This window comes from Nyctibius grandis, chromosome 5 (assembly GCF_013368605.1).
Source record: "Nyctibius grandis isolate bNycGra1 chromosome 5, bNycGra1.pri, whole genome shotgun sequence".
Lineage (NCBI taxonomy): Eukaryota > Metazoa > Chordata > Aves > Nyctibiiformes > Nyctibiidae > Nyctibius > Nyctibius grandis.
The window spans coordinates 75690607-75712668 of NC_090662.1; the positions used below are offsets into that span (position 1 = coordinate 75690607).

The following is a 22062-nucleotide window of genomic DNA, read 5'->3' on the forward strand; positions in this document are numbered from 1 at the left end:
TTGTGGTTCTTTTTGAGAAGAATCTTTGCTAATTAAAGGGCTTTTTGTATTTAAACTTTTGGACCACTCACACATGCAAGCTGTTGTAACTGCTTTTTTTAAAAGACAATGTTGACTTGAAGGCAGTGTGAATTAACACAGCTGTAAAATCAGGGAGAAGCAATGTCCTCTTTGCCCATTGAGAATCCAGCCCAAAATTATCAGCAAATTTTATTCTTACTGAAGACAGTTGGTTAGATGCAAAACTGTCAGCTGAAAGATCATAGGCACATGAAACCCTGCCAGTATTTCATGCATAATTTGGCAAGCGAACAGTTCTTCCTAAAATGGACAGGAAAAGGACTACTAAAAATCAGAAGAGAGAAAACACCAGAACAATTCACTGCTCATTCAGTGTGTCTAAGGCAACTTTAGCAAGGGTCCAATACTAAATTTGTGGAGCAATTAATGGAGCTGTCCAGAAATGCCTATCTGTGGATTATTGATACTGCATTAAAGGGTGGGAGTCACAGAGGTAGTAAGATAAAACAGGGGTATATCAGGGTGATGAAGAGACAAACTTACCAAGTATGTGGGGGCTAACAGCCCAAATATAGGTTTTTCTTTCATTGGCACACACTCTGGCTGTGTTGTCCTCTGGTGAAAGGATTTGTGCCTCATAGTCACTCGTCTTTGCCAGTATGGCACTGATCTGAGACAAAGAAAGAGCGAGATTACAGATGAAGTAGGCTGCCCCTGAAGTCAGGCTGCAGGGCAAGAGACTTCATGCGGAAGCTATTTGTCATCTGAATCCGTGGGATGGCACCAGGAAAGAGGGACTGGGCATTTGTCTGAGGAAATGGGAAAGCTATTTCTTTTCTGTCCACTATTAGTGGCTATTTTTGACAGAAATATACCAAGGTGTCTGTGTTCATTAGTCAAGTCCTCTTATGAGTTACTGCTACACACAACATACTCAGCATGTATTGTGTTTTGCACAGCACAGTACCTGTACCCTCTGCTCAAATTCCTCCTTCAAGACCAAAAAGAACTAAATTATGTAGGGATAAGGAGCAGGTTCTTATCTTCTGTCAACCAGACACAGTGATCGTCAGTCACATTTTCCTAATGTTATGACACAGGGATGGGTTGAGGGAGAGAGGGTGAAGAGAGTAATGTGTCAGACTAAAGTGTAAGTTAAACACTTATTTCTGCATTTCTGATGCATTATGCAGAAGAACGCTGGGATCTCTGGGAAATAGACAAACCACATAGGAAGGGGACTTGATATACCTGGATGCATTTGTTGAGGTAGTTGAAGACATTGGCTATTAAATTGAATTTTTCCCCTCGAATAACAGAGTATGGCAAGGTGAGATCCACAAAGAATGGTTGGAATGCTGTCAGTGAAACAGGTGAGGAGATGCCAAACCCAGCATCATCCTGCACGCAGAAAGCACTGGCTTTCCATTCTGTGATGGTGTCAGGAATGGTGTAAAAGACATTGACCTCTCCCCTGGAACTGAGGAAAAGAAAAACAGAATGAAAAAGGACCTTTGGCATTTTCAAACCAATTTATAGAATAAGCTAGCTCCCTGCTTGAGTTAGTACTTCTGTTTTCATCTCACTTTCTGCAAGGTACCGCTCCATATTTAAAAAATATTATAAAGCTGGAAGTAAAGATGAAGATGCTGGTGAACTGCATGTTAAAAAGCACTTGGAAGAATACTCAACTTTTCAAATTTACAAATACCATTTGTTTAAATACCATAATGTCCAAACATACAGATTAGAACCAGTAAATTTGGATTAATGTTCTAGAACAGCCCCTGGATGCATAGTTAAGATGGAGCTATTCTCATTGCAGATGCTATGATAGCCTGAAAAGAAAAAACAGAATCATTGAGTTTGCTGCTGCTGAATTAAAAATATGATGAAAAATAATGAGTTTTGCTCCTGCTCTCTCCTAAACAAATGCTCTTATTTTACTCTTAGCCCTTATTCTTTCTCACCATCAGAAGGATGGGAGGCAGAACACAGAGCAGATGTCATTCACAGTTCAAGTAGGTTTGAGACTGTGTACAAGGTTGGGAGCTCAATGGTCATTGAGCAAGATGGGAAAAAGAGACTTACACCTACAAAGCAGACATATGCTCCATGGCTTCTTCACAGAATTCATTTCAGCAACATGTACCAATGCAAAAATCCACGCAACAGGTAAGAAGTGAAGATAAAAATACTCACTTGGTATGAACCAGATCCCAAATCCAGGTATCAGGGAAGAATTTCCGAACAGTGTTAACACCAGGCCCAGAAATAATCCTTGACTCTTCTAGAAGATTGTGTATAGTTAAAGTATAATTTTAGAGAGGTCAGGCCAGAAGAATCTGAACTGCCATCAGACATACTCAGAACCATAAACAAACACTAAGTATTCCATTTGAACATTTTTCCATTCTTTCACATGTAAAAAAGGAAAATACTAACAGATATCAGGTACCAGAAGAAACAATTTCTTATCTATTCTCTTTTCCCATGGGAAAATGCAAGAAAATTTAGCTATTTCACAAGTTATTTCACTTTATTTCATATTGAAAGGTCTCATCAACCAGTTAGAAAGGCATGTTCCCCATCCTCTACCACTAGCTCTCTTTGATTTGACAATGGGCAACAGTAGCCAGTATTGTCACCAAAGCTTATAATGCTTTACAAATCTCCCTGAGAACTCAATTATTTTTACCCTGTTCAGTAGTTAAAACTGGAGTTGAATATCCAGTCCGTTGGAAAACTGCTTTTGTTCATATAGTGAAATTACAGGTCTGATATGAGGAACCAAGGTCCTCTTTCCAGTTTTGCCATGGACTCAGCTGTGATGTCCAACAACTCATTTAGCATGGAGGTATCTCAGATTTCCTAGCCATATCATGGAAATAACAATACTTTCTTATTTTGCTGGACTTAGAATCACAGAATCATTGAAAACATCTAGGTTGGGAGGACTCTCTGGAGTTCTCTAGTTCAATCTCCTTGAAGTAGGACTAACTTCAAAGTCAGAGCATGTCGCTCAAGGGTCTTGTCCAGCTCAGTTTTGAAAAACTGCAGTGATGGACATTCCAAAACCTCTTGGAGAACCTCTTCTAGTGTAGCACAATTCTAATGGGGAAGAACTTTTTCCTAGTGCTGAACAGCAATTTCCTTTGTGGCTACCTATGACTGCCACTTTTGCTCTTTTGCTGAGCAATGGGACTTGGAGAAAGATAATCATAACTCTTGCTGATCTATAAAGGCTTTGGAGACTATGTGCTAAGTGCTGTGTGAATTCTTGACATTGGGAAATGCCATTATTTTTCTGCATTGGCATTTCCTTTTAAATATTTTATTGAATTGTGATTTGTTGAAAGGTTCTGACCTGAAAAACCCTGAAAAACTAATATCAGTTAATGAAAGAAGTAGCATCCCAGTATTCCCTGTCTTTTCTATATGCACCCTGTACTTAAGTGAGAGAGAACAGACTCTACTGCAAGGACTCTCAGAAAGAGATTACTAGAGGCAAACTGGGACACATAGACCTATTCCCCAAAAAACCCTCAACATGCTGGCTGTTATTTTATACAGGCAACAGTTTTGAAGACCAGGCAGAACTGGAACTAAAGATACAGTATGAACATTCTTTTACCTTTGCCATAGCCACTGACTTGGGCGACACCATGGTCAAAATAGGCAGGGTAATTTTCCGTATCTGATTTTTCTTCATTGCACAGAACTGGCTTCCGTAGCAGAGAGTTGGTAAAAACCTTCAGGCCCATATCCTGAATGTGAAAGAATCAATCATGTCACACAGGGCATGCACTAGCTACCAGAGAATGCCACTTCTCCCACCTGGGTTATCATAGCTCATCTCTCTCCTCCCTCCTCGTATCCCACCCTTTCAACCCTGAATATCACAACTCTTCCTCTCCAACCATTATGTCTTTCTTATGGAGCAGTGACACCTGGTGTTTTGTGAAGAGCAGTAATGATGAGGCTTATGTTACGTCTTAAGCCATGGGGCCAGCAGGGAGTGGAGACAAGTGTATCAGGAAATAAGTGGCCTGCATCATGGACTCAGATCTTTGCTAGGAATGCTTGAGGTCATGAGCCAAGGCCATGGTCTTTCTTAGGAAATGCCTACTGAAGCATGGGCAGGATCTCAGCGAATATATCTAATAGTGATTCTCAGTCTTCCTAAGTAAGAGGTGGGGATGAAGAGGCAGAAACTGGGTGATCACAGACTTGAGGCAGTTCCAGACATCAGTGTCTTCTCTTAGCAGTAAGAACCACGACCTGAGAAAGTTTAATGCTAATGTGCATGAATTCTTCTGTAATACCTCCCACTTAAAAAAAAACCCACACAAAGCACATACTCTGAAAATCATGTAGACATCACCATCACGACTGACATTTACAGGTTCATAGTACAAGCCATCAAAAAAGGTGGTTTTGATTGGGGTACACCCCTCCGGCTTGTCATCTTTCAGGTCAAGCCCATTGTAGTAATAGCCATATAAATCACTCCCACGAAGTTGGTAGTACACCTAGGAGGTGAGAATGACCAGTGTAAACACAAGGAAGGTCCCAGGCAGGTGTAAAAATCATGTATACTCAAAGCTTATGGTGGTCCCTGTGCAATCCCATAGACTGTAGTGAGTCTGCCTAGTGATGCCTGCCTAGAGATGAATAAGCAATTCAGCTGGTGATACCCAAGAAGGACTGGACTCTACGCCCCTCCTTCTGAGCTGCAATGGCTTTGTGGGATGAACTTGAGCAAAAAAACATGGAGATATACTCCTGAGTTATGCAGAGAGGAGACTGGAGTCCAACAAGCTCCTAGCTGACATCTACAGCTTTTGTTCTGGGCTCAAGGCCTATATGAGTCATAAAATACAATTTTGAAATAACCACTACCCAGGGAGGAACTATGCTTTCAAGGATTTACATTAGGCATATTCTTAGGAAGTGTCTTACACTGCCATGCTTTCCAAAAGTAAAAGTTCCACTATCAGTTTCTGGCTTTGAAGTGTGCAACTGCCATAGACCTTTCTTTAATCACAGAGATGTCTGTTTCTACAAAAAATAAAACCACAGCCAGCAGCAGAGAAGATCACAGGTGGGAACTGGAATGTCATTCTGGATGTCCCTGGGTCAAAAGAACACAGGACTGGGGATTTGGCTTACACTCTCAGCAGATAACTCTCGCTCAGGCTGAAGAAGAAGGACACTCTGATCTACAGCTCGCAGGGCACAGTAGGAGTTGGCAGCAGCTTCAAGGTGGAGACTGACTTTAGAGCCCGGGAGACCCTGCTTCTCAGGGAACTCAAGCTGGATCTGGAAATGAATAAATCGAAGACAACCACACAGAAATTAGGAGAATCAGCTTGACATACAGATCTAAATCTAACCTTTCACCGGCACTCACTCTGTTCTCTGTGGGGCAAAGCTCCTACCGCTAGATGGCCCTTCTGAATCCCTCTTCTGTAAAAACCCACAACCTCTATAATCCCCTAGTAACCACCCTCTCCACACTTCATCGAGAGCTTAGTTTGAATCCGGGCATACATGTCAATTCCAGGAACATCTCCTCATGTTCCCAGGCACATCTGTATCTTTTCCATTCCTAAAGGCCATCCCTGGTGCAGAGCTCTTGATGAAGTCATTCCCTAACTGGTCTCTCAGCAAAGAGCCAGCTTATATAGCCCTTGATAAAAAAGCAAAAGTTTTCACCTTGTTTTTGAAGCATACATCGCTGCGTATCCAAGAGCTGTCAGCCACTATCTCGCCATGAGGATGCACTGTGTAGAGCAACAGCCTGGCTCTGGGGGCAAGCTTCTCAGTGACAGTTAGTGTGATGGAGAATGTACCTCTGGGAGCTATGGAAGTAACATGGAACAAGGGAGGAGAAGCCAGGAAAAGATTAGGCAAACCTCAGCTTTGGTGGAAGGACCACATATTTGTCCATAATCTACCAGCACCTTTAAAAACAGAGAAGTTGGATATTACAAGATTCATCTCTCAGCGGTTGAGGAACAGTTCCCATCAGCAAGACAACAGATACAAACTGGAAGATGCTGAGAGGAGGTTGCTTTGCAGAGAGGGGTCTGAGATGAGTAGAAGCTGGACAGGGAAATCTGTGCATCATTGCTATGAGAAGAGCACAACATTGCCTTTGGGTCTCAAACCTAGAACCTCCTACAGTAGAGGAGATAGGCCAGTCTCCTGAGCTAAGGGAGAGCTCTCTTAACACTAGGAAATATGACATTCTTATCTACATGGCTGACAAATAGTAGAGCAGGGACAGGAAATTAAGCTTCCACATAAGTTTTGGCAAGTCCCACACTATTACACATCTCAGTGTTAGCTCTCAATAATATGGAAAAAAACACATGGCTTGAGGCTGATTTCATGAACGTAAAAATCATGTGGCATAGCTGCCTTTGGATGAATAGGATGCCTTTCCCTAAACCATAGGGGAACCTATACTGTGCAGCTATAGTGCATGAATACCCAGAGAAAGACCAAAGATAGATAGCAAATACTAAACAACAAGCCCTATATGTGGAGTGAAGGTTACTTAAGCCACCTACTGAAGACTGGAAATAGACCAGGTTCTGCAAGAAAAGATATTTTTAACAATGAAAGAACGAAGTTCAATTTGCTGTGATTGGTAGGAACATTGTCATTTGTGGGTATTTGGAGGCTTCTGAAAGTGCAATGAATTCCAAGCAGTTAACTGCTAAATATCCCTGTCAAATGGGACACCAATTATTTCAAACTTAAAAAAGTTTTAGTCTTCTAATCGGTAAAGACTTGGATGCCACAGAATGACTGTGAAACTGCAAATACTCCTTGGCAAGACGTAAGAGAGAAGAAGGTTACATTTCTTGGTGTTTGGTCACAACAAAATTTTCATCTTTCAACTAACAAGATCAATTTGATGACGATATGGGGGTTTGGCTAGGTGCTGCAGCAAAAGCAAATGATACTGTGAGTGGTGACAGGTCATGGGGTTTAAGAACTAGTATCTGATTTAGCTGAGGTTCTCTGCTTTCATCCTTTCTTACAAAACTTACTAATGCTCTGGTGCTCAGAACAATGCTCTGAAGTATAAGTAGTAATATGGCCTAGAACCTACCACCAGAGATGTTGACTTGCTTCTGGCCACTGAGAATAATTTTTCCTTTTGTCATCACCTGGGCACAGAAAAAAACTCATGAGACAGGATCAAAAGCACGTCCTCCCTTCCCCCATGAAAGAATTGATTTTGATTAGTGTTCTGACAGGCTTCAAAGGCCATCAAATCGAGCTGTGATCTGTAACCACTATCTGGCCTGAAGATTTCTGCCTTATACGGTGTTCAAAAGAAGGTGAAAGACAAAGACATGTTTTCGTAGTCAAGGTAGCACTTACCACATAGTAGAAATTTGTGTGACTGGCGTTCCTGTAGCCCTCTCTGTTCAGGACATAGTGAACACTGATTGGTCTCTGCTGACCACAGCTGAGCTTCTCCCTCACTGGCTCAATTTTCACAAAGCTGTTGGTCCGTGAGTAGAAACGCCGGACAAAGAATAAGGCTTGGGGCTCATTATCATTCCTCCAGATGAAGTCGTCTGCACAGTCATCTGGTGCCTGCCTGGCCTATGAAGCAGAAGTCATACATGGGAAATCAACAAAGTGGAATACAAAATAAAGGCAGGCAGGTGAGAGGCAAAGGCATCTTCCCTCTAAAATATTCCATTGGGACGGTGATTTTGTGGTGCTGTTTCAGCCAAGAGCAAGAGCTGATGTGAAAAATTTGTGCTTCACCAGTCCAGAGCAGGGGGACTTCTGAACATCTTACTGTACCTAGACACTTCTGGCACATTGCTGTAGGGAGGTTATTTCAGAGTCTTGCAGGACTGGGAGAGGTAGTATAAATTGCTATGACTGATTGTGAATTACACTGGCATTGTTCTCAGTCATCTTTTTCTGAACTCTTCCCATCACACCAGAGAAAAGACATGAGAACACGAGAAGATGGTGTCATGGTAACAGGCATGACTGTCTGTCTGCAGAAATGCAGGGAAGCAGGCAGCAGCAGGGAAAGAGGCTGGTGTGCATCTAGGCTGGGTGGGGAAGGCAGGGCAGTCTGTGAGGTAGGTGCTCTAGCACACAAAATAAAGAGAAGATGGCTGCAGAAAGGGCTTCTGAGCGGAGGGAAAAGTAGGAAGGTGCTGAAGATCACTGCAGCCCAAACACTCCTGGGATGCAGTCTGCCACTCCTCAGGCACTAGTGCTTTCTCATACTAGTTTCACAGATTTTGCAAGCGTTGGTGGAATGACTGCCTACTTTCTTCATCTGAAACAATCCTGCCAGCATCCACTGATTGCTTCTAATCCCTCTCTCCAAAGAAGGGTTTTTACAGGAGTTAGACTGAAGCCTGTATTTACTTACTCTCAGTTTAAAACTGGGATCAAAGAAGTTGGACGTGTCAATGGAAAAAGCAGCAGTGCCGTTCTTGTCAGTGGTATAGTTGGCCAGATATTCTTCGTTGAGCTCCAGCAGGACAATCCTATCGGCAACAGGCTTGCCATCCACATTTGTCACAGTGACCTGAACACAAAGAATACCCAATGTATTCAGAAAAAAAAACCAACCCAAACCAGGAAATGCTCTGCTCACCAGCACACACTCAAACACTGAGGACAATAGCAGGGAGTAGAAATCAAGAGTGAAATGTATTTAAGAGGCAAATACTCCTCAATATTTTGAAGGAGCAGGACTTCTGTGACAGGCAAAGGCAGGCAATTTCTATGAGTGCAATGACAAACTATATGTCACAGAGGGAGAAGGAATTGTTTATATACACAATCTCGTATAAAAGATTCTTTTAATGGAAAGTCCTCTGTTTCTCTTCAGTGACCATTAGTTCAGTGGGCCATCACGTAAGTTAAAAACTACTGAGTGAGAGATGATGGTATAAATTCTTACCTCATGCTCTCCCTTCCTGAGCAAATAGAAAGAGAGGGACTCCAGAGCATGTACTCTTCGGAGGGCACTGATTAACAAACCTAAAGCAATCAGATGACTTTATGGCCACAGGTAACCTGTTGTACTCAGTAGCACCTCCCAGCTCCTCGGCATCTGTGCATACCCTCTGTCCCCGTTGCATATCAGGACAATCCTGTATGGCTCATCCTCCTTTCTGTGCCTGAGTTTATATTACGTGTGCAGGTTGGTAAGAAGTTGAAATGTGCTCCCACATCTATATAGTTTTAAGTAAACATCCCCGGAACTGTATGATGCAACACGGTAAATTCTATCTTCAGTTTAGGCACAACCATCGCTGAAGTAGTTTCTTGCAGACTCTTCTTTCCCCACTTATATGACCTTTCACCTTTTAGGCAATCTCTAACTATGGACAGAACAGAGACCCTAACAATCCAGGTATGATATAACTTTCTTATTTTCTTCTAGGAGGACCTAATGTAACGAGAGAACTATGCAGCAGTCACTGTTATGCAACATTATCATGGGAAGCTGTCAGCACAGAGTTAGGGGACAGCCATGAATGGGGCAACACACAGATCATCATGCTGAACCTCAGGGAGTTTTGATCTAAATGTATCCTCTCAGGTACCCACCGCACCATGGTAAGGAATTCCCCTCTTGTAATAGAGATCCATATTCTTGAACAGCACTCTGTCATTTTCTTCATTGACTTCAATGTAGTCATAGCCTTTCATCTGGATACCTGTGAGACACACCCAGTATAAAGTGGAGGAAACAGAAATCAGGCATGGGCAGAAAACTGTTCCTTTCAAAAAGCAATATGGAGCAGTGAATCTCTGGAGGGAAAACTACACAATGAAAATGGTGATTGTTGTTTTTTTGCTGCACAGATCAGGATCCAGGAGATTCCTCTTAGAAAGTAGCACCTATTAGCTTTAACCATCTACTCCCAACCTCCACTTGGTGTTACCTGTCCCGTTTTCAGTGACTATGCTTTCTACATTGAGGCTGGTATACATCCTGGCATAGGTGCGGTAGAGCTGGAATGTTTTGATGGAGATGACAGTGTTGAGGCAGCCATCCTTCCCCAGCTGGAAAAGAAGCACAAAGGGGAAAGCCCATTTTTCTCAAGGTTTGGAAAATTGCTCCTGAATCTGTATTAGTGGGTCTCTTGAAGAGTTTCACACCTCTGCTCACATCTTCAGTTCCCACTTCCTACTCGCTCCCCTCCTACCTTACACTTCTCACTCCGTGGCTCCCTTCCCAGCTCATTGTTTCAATATCATCTACCCTTGCACCTGGAAACCTCTCTCCTCATTCCTCTCCCCGCCCCAGTCCTCTCTATGCTCATGTCCCTTCTCAAACCCATACTGCATGATGCCCGAGCTCTATGACCAGAGCACTTTGAGTCTAATCTAGTGGAGAAATTAATCATTAGTTTTAAATGTCCTCAGAGACTCCCAGTACAGATCTGCTGATTACACTTTGTAAGAACACAGCTCCAGCGTTTTAGGAATGATCACAAATTTATAGTTCCATAAGCTTCCCTCCCTCTTACTGACTCTTTCTGAGGAGAAAAACCAAAGTCCCCTAATAAGGTAATTGGTAAAAACTACATTCATGGTCTTTCAGCGTTGTCTGTGAGACACTGAGAAAAAACATTGTCTCTCTGGTGTTCCCCAGGAAATGAATGAGGCCACCAAACACTGTGCTACATGTTGAGTAGTAAAGCTGACATAGAAGAAAGGCCCTGCCTTGTATCATACCAGTCCAGTGATAGCTTTGCAGGTTTCTTTCCGTTTTTGCTCACATCGTGGACTATAAAACCGCTGCTCACACACATTGATTTGGGCATTCCCTTGCACTGGTTGGCCATAAGTGTACCTAGGAGAGGAAGAGACACAAGAATCCAATCATGTGGACTTAGCATGAAACCTGCAAAAGTTGCAGAGCAATGCAGCCTCCAAACCCCTCAGGAGTGGCCATAGCACAGAAGAGCAGCTGGGAATTAGGACCAGTTAGCCCTAGCAGAATTTCCTGCAACTTTTTTTAGGCTGTTTCTGGCGTCTTGTTAAAAAAGTCTGCTTTGCCATTGTCTTAGTGTAGTCATTCTTCAAGGTCTGAAGCTGAAAAGTGGTGCTGGGCTCAGGGCTGGGATGTCTTTCCCCGCTGTTTGCTTCTTCTCATTAGTGCCTTATGCAAAGCAGGATGTATTGCAGAAAGATCCCTATTCACCCCTTTCACTTATGCTACTCTGCCCTTTGGCAGTGTCAGAGCCAGCAATCTTAATGACAGACTCTCCTTTGGTACTATTTCTCTCCTTTTCTGTAATAATAAAAAACAACAGCTAGCGAGTATGTACCGCTTGATATCTTCAAACTGTTGGACACACAAATTCTCCCAGTTCTAATTCTGCTATGTAGCAGGAGGAGAGTTTTCATATTTCATGTCATGGAAATCACAGCTAAAGGAATTACTCTAACCCATACTCTGAGTCAGCAGCAGGGTCCCTACTTCCCAGCATGGCACACCATCCTCTATCCTGTGTTTCTTGTGCACAAATGTGTTGTTCTCATCTCTGATACTTACAAAGCACAAACGCTCACCCTGACTTCTTCATCAAAGAAAGAGATCCTATTTGGCACACTGGTTGTCACTTCAAATTTCGGCGGCACTGAGGAAAGCAATGTGAATATGACTGATCAGCAGTTGCATGCCATAGGCAGGTGTGTGTAAGAAAGACAGTAAAAAACAGTTGGCAAAGGCATTTTCACCAACAAGTTGAGGAAATAGTTCAGAGAAAAGTCTATGTAGAAACTGGCTGTAGGACATTATTGCAGAAAAAATAATGTTTAGTGGTAAGGTGAATAACTTTAAAAATGCAATAATAATCATACTAATGATAGCAACCACAGTAAGAACTGTGATAAATCACTTTAATTGGCTAAACATTTCTTCAAGAGAAAGGTGTGAGTAATGCTGAGGTCTCCAGTTAAGCCCTGGAGAACAGAAGTTATTATGCCATCCAGCTCCATTGAAAAAGAATGGCAACAGATTAAGCGAAATAGTAAAATCAACTAGGTGTCTGTCACTCCCTCTTTTCACCTTATCCTTTGTCCCAGGTCACCAGCAATAACGACAAAATAGCTGGAAAAGACCTTTTTCTTGTGCACCTGTAGACAGGAGACTGGAAGGTGTGAAAGAGCTCTGGAGGCTAAGCAGGAAAGGTGCTTTACTGCCCTTACAAAAAAATCTGGGAGTTGTTCAGGTCTTCTCTGGGGACTACTAAGGAAAACCTGTCACTAAAAGATGAGAAAACTTGCAAAATCAAAATGGATTTAGCAACTCTGTTGATATAGTCTATTCCAGAGAGTAAGCAGATCGCTATGAGGGCTTTGGCACCTCCACTACTCACTGTTTCCCATCTTGCACTTCCACTGGCTGTCCAGCCTCCCCCAGTAACAGTCTGGTATCTGTCATTTAATCTGTCTGATAGATAATATCTTCAGAGCACCTCTCCTAAGAAGATAGGCTGAGAGTTGGGGCTGTTCAGCCTGGCGAAGAGAAGGCTCCGGGGAGACCTTCTAGCAGCCTTCCAGTACCTGAAGGGGGCCTACAGGAAAGCTGGAGAGGGACTTTTTACAAGGCCATGTAGTGATAGGACAAGGGGGAATGGTTTTAAACTGAAAGAGGGGAGATTTAGATGAGATCTTAGGAAGAAATTCTTTACTGTGAGGGTGGTGAGACACTGGAACAGGTTGCCCAGAGAAGTTGTGGAAGTCCCTTCCCTGGCAGTGCTTAAGGCCAGGTTGGATGGTGCTTTGAGCAACCTGGTCTAGTGGAAAGGTGTCCCTGCCTGTGGCAGGGGGATTGGAACTAGATGATCTTTAAGGTCCCTTCCAACCCAAACCATTCTATGATTTCTACTGCATATTTTAGCCTAGCGCTCTTCATACAGTGATGACCTCCACAAAAAAAAAGCACAGGCCTCACTCATTCATTTTGCCTCTGAACAGATGAAGAGTGTAAGGCTTGAGTGATAGCACGTGGATTCCAGAGTCACACAGTGACTGTGTACCAAGCCCAGAAAAGAATTAGACTCCTGATTTAATTCCTGAAAAATGCTGCCTTTCTCAGTATTTCTTTTTCCCTTCTTGCCTTCACTTTCTCCACCCAGCTCTCTCTATGTCTTTCTTTCTCAGTATGAAGTGGAGAATTCAAAGCACTTAAACTGTGCACTAGCAGCTCCTATCTAACTGAGGCAGAACCAGCCTTATTGCTGGTGCGGGGCAGTTCACAGCCATTGCTTACCATATTCCTCCACTGTGAAGATCTGGTATTCTTTTTCACCTGACTTCTTCTCCACAATGATGTGGTATAACCCCAGAATAGGCTCTGCGATTAGTGGAAAGGAGAGCTGGACAATTCCATGCTTAGATACTACCTCCAACCACTGGAAGATCTTGTTTTGCTCCGGATCCTGGAGTGTGGGAGAAAGAGATGTACAAAAACCTTTAGCACCCTGTTTCTTGTCTTCTTGCCTTCTTTTAAGTTTTGTATCCTGGCATATTGGCTAAGTGCATCACAGTATGAATGTGAGTTTGGGCTGATGACGTGCTCTGACTTCCCACTCATTTTCCAGACCTATTTGTGCATTAAACAAGCCTAAGTTTATGTTTAACAGGAAATTAACTACACTGCCAGATGATTTCGAATCATCCAGGAGTGATTGGGACTCAGGTTGCTTAAATGTAGCTCTTCTAGCATAAGTCTTTCTGACACAACTCCTCCTTCTGTAAAATGGGAATATTATGCTGGCCTGCCTTAGAAAGTGCTTTGAGATCTAGTGATGTGAAATGCCATAGAAAATGGGTTCATTGTTAGCCTGTCCCCCAGCAGAACATCATATTTCAGAAAGTTACTGTTCTTATGCCTGTAGGAGAATGAGGCTATTTCACCAGCCCATTTACTGTAGTCCCATGCTGTCTCTGACTAACATCTCCAGTTCTGCTGATTTCTTCTCCTCTAGTGTTTGATAATGGGTGCTGCCACTGTTCAACCTCAAGTCCATTGGCTTTAGACGGTGTGCTCTGTGTGAATCTCCCTCAGCTACTTGCACTATGGGGAATGATGAAGCATACATAGTCTTTCCGAAGCAACTCATACTTTAATGACATGTTGCATTTCTTACCTCAAGGATGATTCGGGGATACTGGAGGAGGAAAAAAGAGAAAGAAAAAAAAATAAAAAAATGATCAAAACATCAAGAAATTAACTGTGGAGCTTGAAAAATGCTAGAACATAAAGGAGGCTGTGAATAGCTTTCTCTGGATACAGAAGGCTGGGCCAAAGAAACGATTTGAAATTCATGTCTGTAATTAAAGAGATAATTTCAAGGGAGTAACCTGCTTGTGAATTTATCTTTTCTACAAAAACATCCAGTCTCTTTCTACACATCTGGGGCAGGCAAAGTGAAGTGACTAAAATATCTGAGTTCTGTGAGAGATTTCCAGGAGTGCTTTCAGACCCCTTGCCCTCTATAAAGGCAGGGAAGGGATGGAGTGTGAAGTTAAGCAGTTACAGCAGTTCTCCAAAAACATCAGGAGGACTAGCCCAGGCCCTTTTTCTTCAGTTTCTAGGTGAGAGAGTCTCACTGATCAGGTATCCCAAGAGGGTGCTTGAAAAATCTTGACTATCACTCATACTTACTGTATCCTGAACAGATCTGAACTGGCTGTCCAAAGTGACCACACGAAACATCACTGAAAAAAGATGTAGGACAAAAAAAAAGGATCATTCACTTTAGCATTCGTATGTGACTTTCAACATACAATGTAAACAAATTATGCCCAGGCTTTTAGGGAGAAATAAAGAGTCCCCAGAGAACTAGAAAGGATTTGATTATCTTAGTCAGTGAAAAAGAAAACCAAAATAAACTTGCCAGCTGAAATATCTCAATTCTGACCCACTGGGACTAAAGTAATCTCTATAGTAAATACAAATACTCTGTACTGCTTCAATTCTTCTTGAAGGACTTAGTTCTTTTGAGCATTTCCTAAAAACTGTTTATACAAACTAATTCAATGAAAAAAATCGAAGAGAAGGAAGAGTTTGTCTTTATTCTAAGTGTAAACTCTATGCAGCACTGAAGTATAATCATGCTAAAGAGATAACGAACTCTACCACAACTAGTACTGTCATTTAAATATCGTGATGAATCAGTGCTGTGAATTAGATTAGCAGTTAAGTAAATAGCTGTTGACAGGAAATGACATGCTTACTTTATTTTTATATGAATTTTATTAATTCCAAGCTTAACCTATTATTTTATGTATTTTTAAGGACACTCATTATGTGACTGACCTCAGTAAACCTCGGAGACCTCAAGATCCTGTAAATGCAATTAACTCAGTAAAAACACATGAACTCTACTCATTTGTTGCAATTTTGTGACTCGGTTCTATTTTTCACTGACTTTTGATGAGCCCAACCTTGGATGACAATTATACACTATCATCTGAAGGATTGCTCATGACCGTTGCAGTCCATGTTCCTTTCCTCCACAAGAGGAAGTCCTTGTCATTCTAGACCAACACTTGCACTCAGTTTCCCAGTTCACTAGCTGACTCAAACTCCTCAGCCACCTTTTTGCCCTGGTTTGTAGATGGGTTTATCCGTCTGGATGAAGACAGCATTATCCACATTCTGAATCGCCACTGATCTTCGCTCAGCTAAATTGACTGTGGTGCCTTTGGCAGAGAAAGAAATGAATGCCAGGGGGTCAGAAGTAGCAGGAGGAACCTGGAGAGAAACAAAACCCCAGAAGAAAAGTGGTAAATGAGACATGTTGAGGTCCTCTGATGCCCATGGTTCTTGAGTAAGATACTGTCAAGTGAGTCATAAATAGTTTGTGCAAAGTCATGAGAAGTCCCATCTTTTCCAGTGAGAGAGTCTCTGGGAATTTCTGCTGTGGTAATCCCATAATCTGCCACCAGGTGCTAAAGTTTTAAACTGTGCCCTGTCCTATGCATTTCCCCATCTCATGTAGCTGCCTGCCTACATGCAGGTTGCCCCAGCCATACAGCTCGATTCTGAAATGTTTTCTTCTGCTGCATTCTGGAAAACCTAACCTTGGGACTTGTTTGTCATATCTGTCCAGATCTTCCGGAGTTACAGGAAAGGGAATGAACATGTCCTAGCTGGGTTCTCCATCTTGACAATTATGACAGTCCCATGGGGCGCATGCACTGGTGAAGGCAATGAAAAGCTTTTTTTTCTATTCACTCTGTAAGTGGAGGTGGAAAGCCTTTCTGCAACTCCCTCTGACAACCCATATGTCTTTTTCCTGTCTATATCATCGGTCTTTCCAGCAGTTTTATCTTTCTTTGTCCTGTTCCCTGCCTGCACTCTTCATCTTCTTGCCCTCACTGACAAGGAGAGTTGCACTCAGAAGTATTTCCAGCTTCTACACCCTCTTCAGTAGTCTCAAAAGAGAAAAATACCTTGAACTCGCAGCACTTGAAGAAATCATTCTTTGTTATGGATTCCTCAAAAAGAGTCTTCTGGATACTGCCGTATTCCAGGACGATGCTCAGGGACAGAGGCTCACTGAGGCTTTGGAACTGCACACAAGCAGTCTGTGGAGAGCCGCTCCTCACTACTGTCGGGACCAGCAGCACGTATTGACTGTAAGAAGGCAAGACCAGATCAGAGAGTTCAGTCATCAAGGAAAGTCAGAGTAAACGGGAGAGAAAAATAGCACAGAAATGCCGTATGTGTGAAGGAAGACATGGTCCAAAGTTTGCTCAAACCAGTGAAAGAATTTCCATTTCTTTCAATGAATTTTGATTAATATGCTAAGAAAGTACAGATGACAATTTTTTGTCTCTCACAGTTCTTTCTGAGCTGAAAGACTGGCATCATTCCATGCAGTCTCTTACCCAGCATGCCACTGCATCTTTCCATTCCAGGTATTTACACAGCTCCAATTACTAAAGTGTCTAAACACCTACTAAGCATAGCTGCATTTATCTTCCCATGACCTATATGTATACTTAAACCTCTGGAACCTCCCATAAGGAGAAGTGATATTTAGCTTCTTTTTTCAGATCAATGACAAAAATACTTGTTAGTGGTTGCAACAAATTTTTAATTTCCTTTTCTCTGGATATCTCTCCCTCCAGATAAGAACTGACATATCATAAGACAATCAGAATAATGCACAAGCAATGATTATGCTTTTCCATTTTGCAGAATATTCCAGGGAATGCTCACTCTAACCTGCATGCTCTGTTCTGTTTCCATGCCTCTCCCTGTGTTGCTTCCTTTGCTTCTTTCTTCCATTGGCCTTTTTTAGTTATACTACTCTCTATAATTAGGCACCCTTCCTTCCCCAGCTTCTTCCTCTGAGAAATATTCCTTCAGATTTGCTATATTTGGCAAAGGTTCTGTTGTTGGCCTCTTGTTCTCTGCTGCCCAAACTGGTCTTTCCAAATCACATATGACAGAATTGGTGAGTTGCTTCTGCAGCACAACATGAATAGCACAATCTTTTCTTGGTAATCTGATCGTTTCCTTTTTTTTCTCCCATGGCTTTGCTCAATCATATTGTTGTTATTGTTATTTCCACTTGCCCAGTTCAGACTGCATTATATTCAAAGTCCAAAGGTCAAATGCTTAAAACCAACAGTGTCTCTGAGAAAGCTAAACCCTCTGACTTTCACAGTGTTTTCCTCTAGAACTTTTGAGAGGGTCATTTAAGATCTAATGTTGGTGTATTTTTTAAAATTGTGGCTGAAATCTTCTGTTTGTATAAAGCCACGGACATTGACAATGCTGTATAAGCCATGACAGCACAGCAGGTGTAATACTAATACCAATACCGAAATCCTAAGATTGCCATTCAGGATATTCCCTGGTACCAGCCATTATCTAACCTGTAGCATGTCCTTATACACTGTTCTCTCTCTGTACTGCTGATGCAAATCAATCCTGATCATTAGTATTACTTGCTAGTCCAGTCTTGAATCTCCTCCCCACTTTACCCACACACTTCAGACTTCATCTGCTCCAGTTCTAGGTTTCTGTCATTCAAGTCATATTTCATAGCAGTTTTATGGAGAGCATCATTCCAAATCATCCTTCAATGTCACCTACTTCCATTTCAGACATATTTCAGAACCTGGATCTCAAACATCCAGTTTATTACATAGGAATATCCCAGAAGAAATTAAGTGGTGGGAAATATAATAACATATTTTATTATGAAAACACAGAATGCATGATCTCTTACGGTTCAGAAGACACTGTGGCAATCCAGTTCAAGGACAGAATACTCAGGAGAATCCTTGACCACATCTTTGTCCGTGAAGAAGAAAGGAGACTGATCTCAAGTGGACAGCCTGTCTTCTGGCTTTTAAACTGGCCTGACATGGTGCTCCTCCTCCACGGCTTCCATCATATTCTAACAAATGATATCTACATAAAATTTGCATAGGTTCATCTTCCTCTCTCCTGTCTGTTCTCACACTCCTTGAACTCTCAAACAACAGCTTAGCTTCTCATATTTCACATAGCTTTGTGAGGTATTGCAAGCCAAACCGGTTCCTGCCCATCTGAATGTTTTATTGAAGTTTACGTTTCTGACTATCATGTCATTGGCTGAAGATTCCTTAATGTTTCAACCTGTTAGTATTTGTCACTGTTTCAGTATTTCATTGTTCTGTGTCTCCTGTAGATACATCTCACAAAACAGAAGTAATCATAACACAGTACTACTGTATGGCTGCATTGGGGCCTGGGCAGTAATTATATAGCATCAGACTATAGCTGCATTCCGTATGGCACAGAAGGAAACTCCTAATTGTAATCTAATTTCTTACTGCACACAGTAACATTCAGCAAGGAATGGTGGTGTTTACCATTTTTGCCAGTGGTCAGGACAAGCATATCTCTAGGGAAAGGAATCTGATAGCATTACTTCCTTTGTTCACTCATGTGTCAGTCTGCTTTTTCCCCTCATGCCTTCTCACCCCCATCAAACAACTTGTAAGCCTGTTGGTGAACTTTAGGTAAATCTGACCGAGAAGAAATTTCAGAATAATCAAGATACAGAATCAAAAATAATTTGTACAGAAAGGGACCTCCTGACATTATGTGGTCCAATCTCGCCTTTTAAGCAGGGCTAGCTTCAAAGCTTGCCCAGTCAAGTCTCTATTACCTCTGAAGATGGAGCGTCCACATCATCTCTGGACATCTGCTCCCATGCTTAACCATCCATACTGCAAAGATTTTTTTTTCCTTAAATCAGAATTTTCCATACAATAACTCGTGTCCATTGCTTCTTGTCCTTTCACTGTGCACGACTGAGAAGTATCTGTCTCTGTCTTCTCTATAATCCCACTTTATGTAGCAGAAAACTGCAGTTATGTCCCCTCTTAGCCTTTGTTTCTCCAGGCTGAATAAATTAGACTGTCAGTTTCTTTCTGTAGCTTTGTTTCAGCCACTGACAATCCCAGTGACCTTCCACTGGACTCCCTCCAGTCTGTCAATGCCTTTCTTGTATTGAGGAACCAAATCTGGACACAGAACTTCATCTGTGGTCTCACAACTTCTGAACAGAGGGGAAGAATCAATTTCCTTTATATGTTAGCTACACTCTTGGTAACACAGCCTGAACAGAGGAAACAAAATAATCTGTAGTAGTGAGGGACTGCATTCACATTCTTACAGAGGGAAAACAACAAAACAAAATAAAATAAGGTAGCCAATCAACATGTGTGTAACTGCAGCCTGGGGGAAGTAGCAGGCAATTTCCCTTCCTCTTCCTCGGCCAAACAGAGGATGAAGAGGAAGCTGAGTATATTGTAGGAGTAATTAGGGACTTGAAAGAGAGCTAGGGGCACTGAAAAAGATGTTAGGCAATGCAGAGTGGGCCTGAAGTTATTTCAGTGGTAAGGAGTAGGAGAAGGAAATGAGGACTATTGTAGTGATGGGATACAAATGGATGTAGGACTGTTGAAAGCCAGATTCTATCAATTTAACTTTTCATGATATAATAAATTCTTGCTAACGATTCAGCCATACAGGGATTATTCTTTCCATCAGCATAGGCAATACCCTAAACTATCCATGCCTAACCAGCTTACCTACCCATCTTTCCCAGAAGCTTTCTGATGACCAAGTTAGGACACAAAAAAAACTCCCCTGGGTGCTGCTGGAGCTACTGTCTATTCCCACTGAGTTGCTAGTGAGAAATATTGCACAAAGCTTCCCAGAATAACTTGATGTTAAACTGACATGGTTGCGTGGCAGGTGGGTGGTGTTCAAACAGGGCGGTCACACTGAAGAAAGCTGCTGCATTAGTTGTAATGAGGGCAGAAGACAGCTAAGAATACGTCACTGACGTGTTTGTATTTGCCGCTTTGAAATGCCTCAGACCCCATGTCTTACTTCAAACAGATACTAAGTAATAGAGTCATGTTGCATGCTCTTTAGACAGCAAACAATCAAGATTTCTTCAACTCAGTCAGTCCAGACTTCAGAAAGTTACTACATTTGCTCCCTTTTATGAAGAAATTTTATATACACATACATTTTTTTTTCTCCATTCTTTCTCTAGAGGGATGATTTTGCAGCTGCTTGGGAACATATGATTTTCACACTTTTCTTTCAAAAAAAGATGAATTTGTTACACTGGGCACACATACATGTCAGGACAATGTAAAGTTTTCCAACTAAAAATAATCCCACTCACTTTTTGGGAACAGTTATGTTCGGTGCTTTGCATCTAGCTAGCTTGCATAGAACATCTCAGATGTCCCTATGCTGTCCCAAAATGCACAGTATAGCTGTATGTGCAGAATCTAGACACTAGATATAGACACAAATTAGGAAATAAAAACATCAAAGAATGTCTATTTGCCACGCAGAACACCGCATAGCCTGAAAGTGGAGTTGAGACATTCAAATTCTTGGTCAATAGAGATCTAAGTCAAGTCTGTTTCCTTTGTGTCAGAGAAATATCAGGAAGTTCAGTGAGAATATGAGCAGCTTTCAGCAGTGAAGCCTTGGATTTTCCAGAAGAATGAGTAATACATAATTACGTGTTACTTTTCTGTGGCTCTGCTTTACATTTACATAACATTTAAGGACTGAGCGTACTTTCTAAGTCATGACTTCACCTGAGATTAAGTACAAACAATCCACCCCACACTACAATGCCTGTCTTATTGTCTGGTTTCTTTCTCTAAAACAGGTAGATGTGGAGCCAGAGCCCCAGCTTCCATTTCACTTATGCAAATATCCTATTTGCTAGCCTGTGATTTTCTCAGGACGTTCTATTGTAATCTGAGAAATGCTTCACCAGAACACATTTATCAAAGCCACTCTGACAAAACAGTTTGTTTGAAAAAGTCAACATATCTCTGAATAGTATTGTATATGTCTTAGAGTTTGGATGCTTTAGATGAATTTGCCTACACAGCTTTCTACCCTTCCTAGGCATATCCCCATCTGCAAGCTTTTACGTTTGCGAGTGATCGTATTTCTCAGAACGTTTGCTGGCAACAGGCAGCTTGTAACATGGTTGGTAGAGTATGCTGTATCATTTCATGTTGAATGGATGGATCATTTTTCTGATAATGCTCATTTTCTGTAATAATAAAGATCAGGTAATATTAAGCATTGTAACACTGTTATAGTGAGAAGAGTAAACAGCACACTGTTCAGTCCCTGCAAGATCTTTGTTACAGCTAGACTGATAGTAAACTAACTAGTATGCTGTCAACATCATCTTTCGGGAACATATTTTAGCCCTGCCTGTGAAAAATGAAGTATTACAACCTCATATGGCATGAAACACTTGAAATACCATCCATTTTTCTTGATCTAGAAAGTATGATGTATACAGACATCCTTGAAAAACCCCTGCTGTGTCTAAATGATGAAAATAAGAGGACATAAACATAGCACGACAGACTAAAAAAGATTCTAAAAGACTAGCAAAGGCAATCAAAACTAATAATCAATCTTTCTTCAAAAACAACAGGAATAGGAAG

The 22062-nt window shown here is 41.7% G+C and overlaps 1 protein-coding gene across 1 annotated transcript in view; it reads right to left on the minus strand.

The window, feature by feature from the left end:
• LOC137663660 (ovostatin-like) overlaps positions 1-18506 on the minus strand; it is a 31126-nt gene extending 12620 nt beyond the window's left edge. The window contains exons 1-21 of the mRNA XM_068401109.1: positions 18488-18506; positions 18297-18369; positions 16507-16690; positions 15649-15805; positions 14714-14766; positions 14196-14216; positions 13316-13484; positions 11594-11678; positions 10771-10888; positions 9975-10095; positions 9637-9746; positions 8447-8605; positions 7423-7650; positions 7148-7205; positions 5740-5885; positions 5194-5343; positions 4383-4553; positions 3656-3788; positions 2224-2311; positions 1273-1501; positions 565-691 (exon numbers count right to left, since the gene is read on the minus strand). Coding sequence (XP_068257210.1) covers positions 565-691; positions 1273-1501; positions 2224-2311; positions 3656-3788; positions 4383-4553; positions 5194-5343; positions 5740-5885; positions 7148-7205; positions 7423-7650; positions 8447-8605; positions 9637-9746; positions 9975-10095; positions 10771-10888; positions 11594-11678; positions 13316-13484; positions 14196-14216; positions 14714-14766; positions 15649-15805; positions 16507-16690; positions 18297-18369; positions 18488-18506 — 2599 coding nt within the window. The remainder of the gene's footprint in view (positions 1-564; positions 692-1272; positions 1502-2223; positions 2312-3655; positions 3789-4382; positions 4554-5193; positions 5344-5739; positions 5886-7147; positions 7206-7422; positions 7651-8446; positions 8606-9636; positions 9747-9974; positions 10096-10770; positions 10889-11593; positions 11679-13315; positions 13485-14195; positions 14217-14713; positions 14767-15648; positions 15806-16506; positions 16691-18296; positions 18370-18487) is intronic.
• Between the last annotated feature and the right edge of the window lie 3556 nt (positions 18507-22062).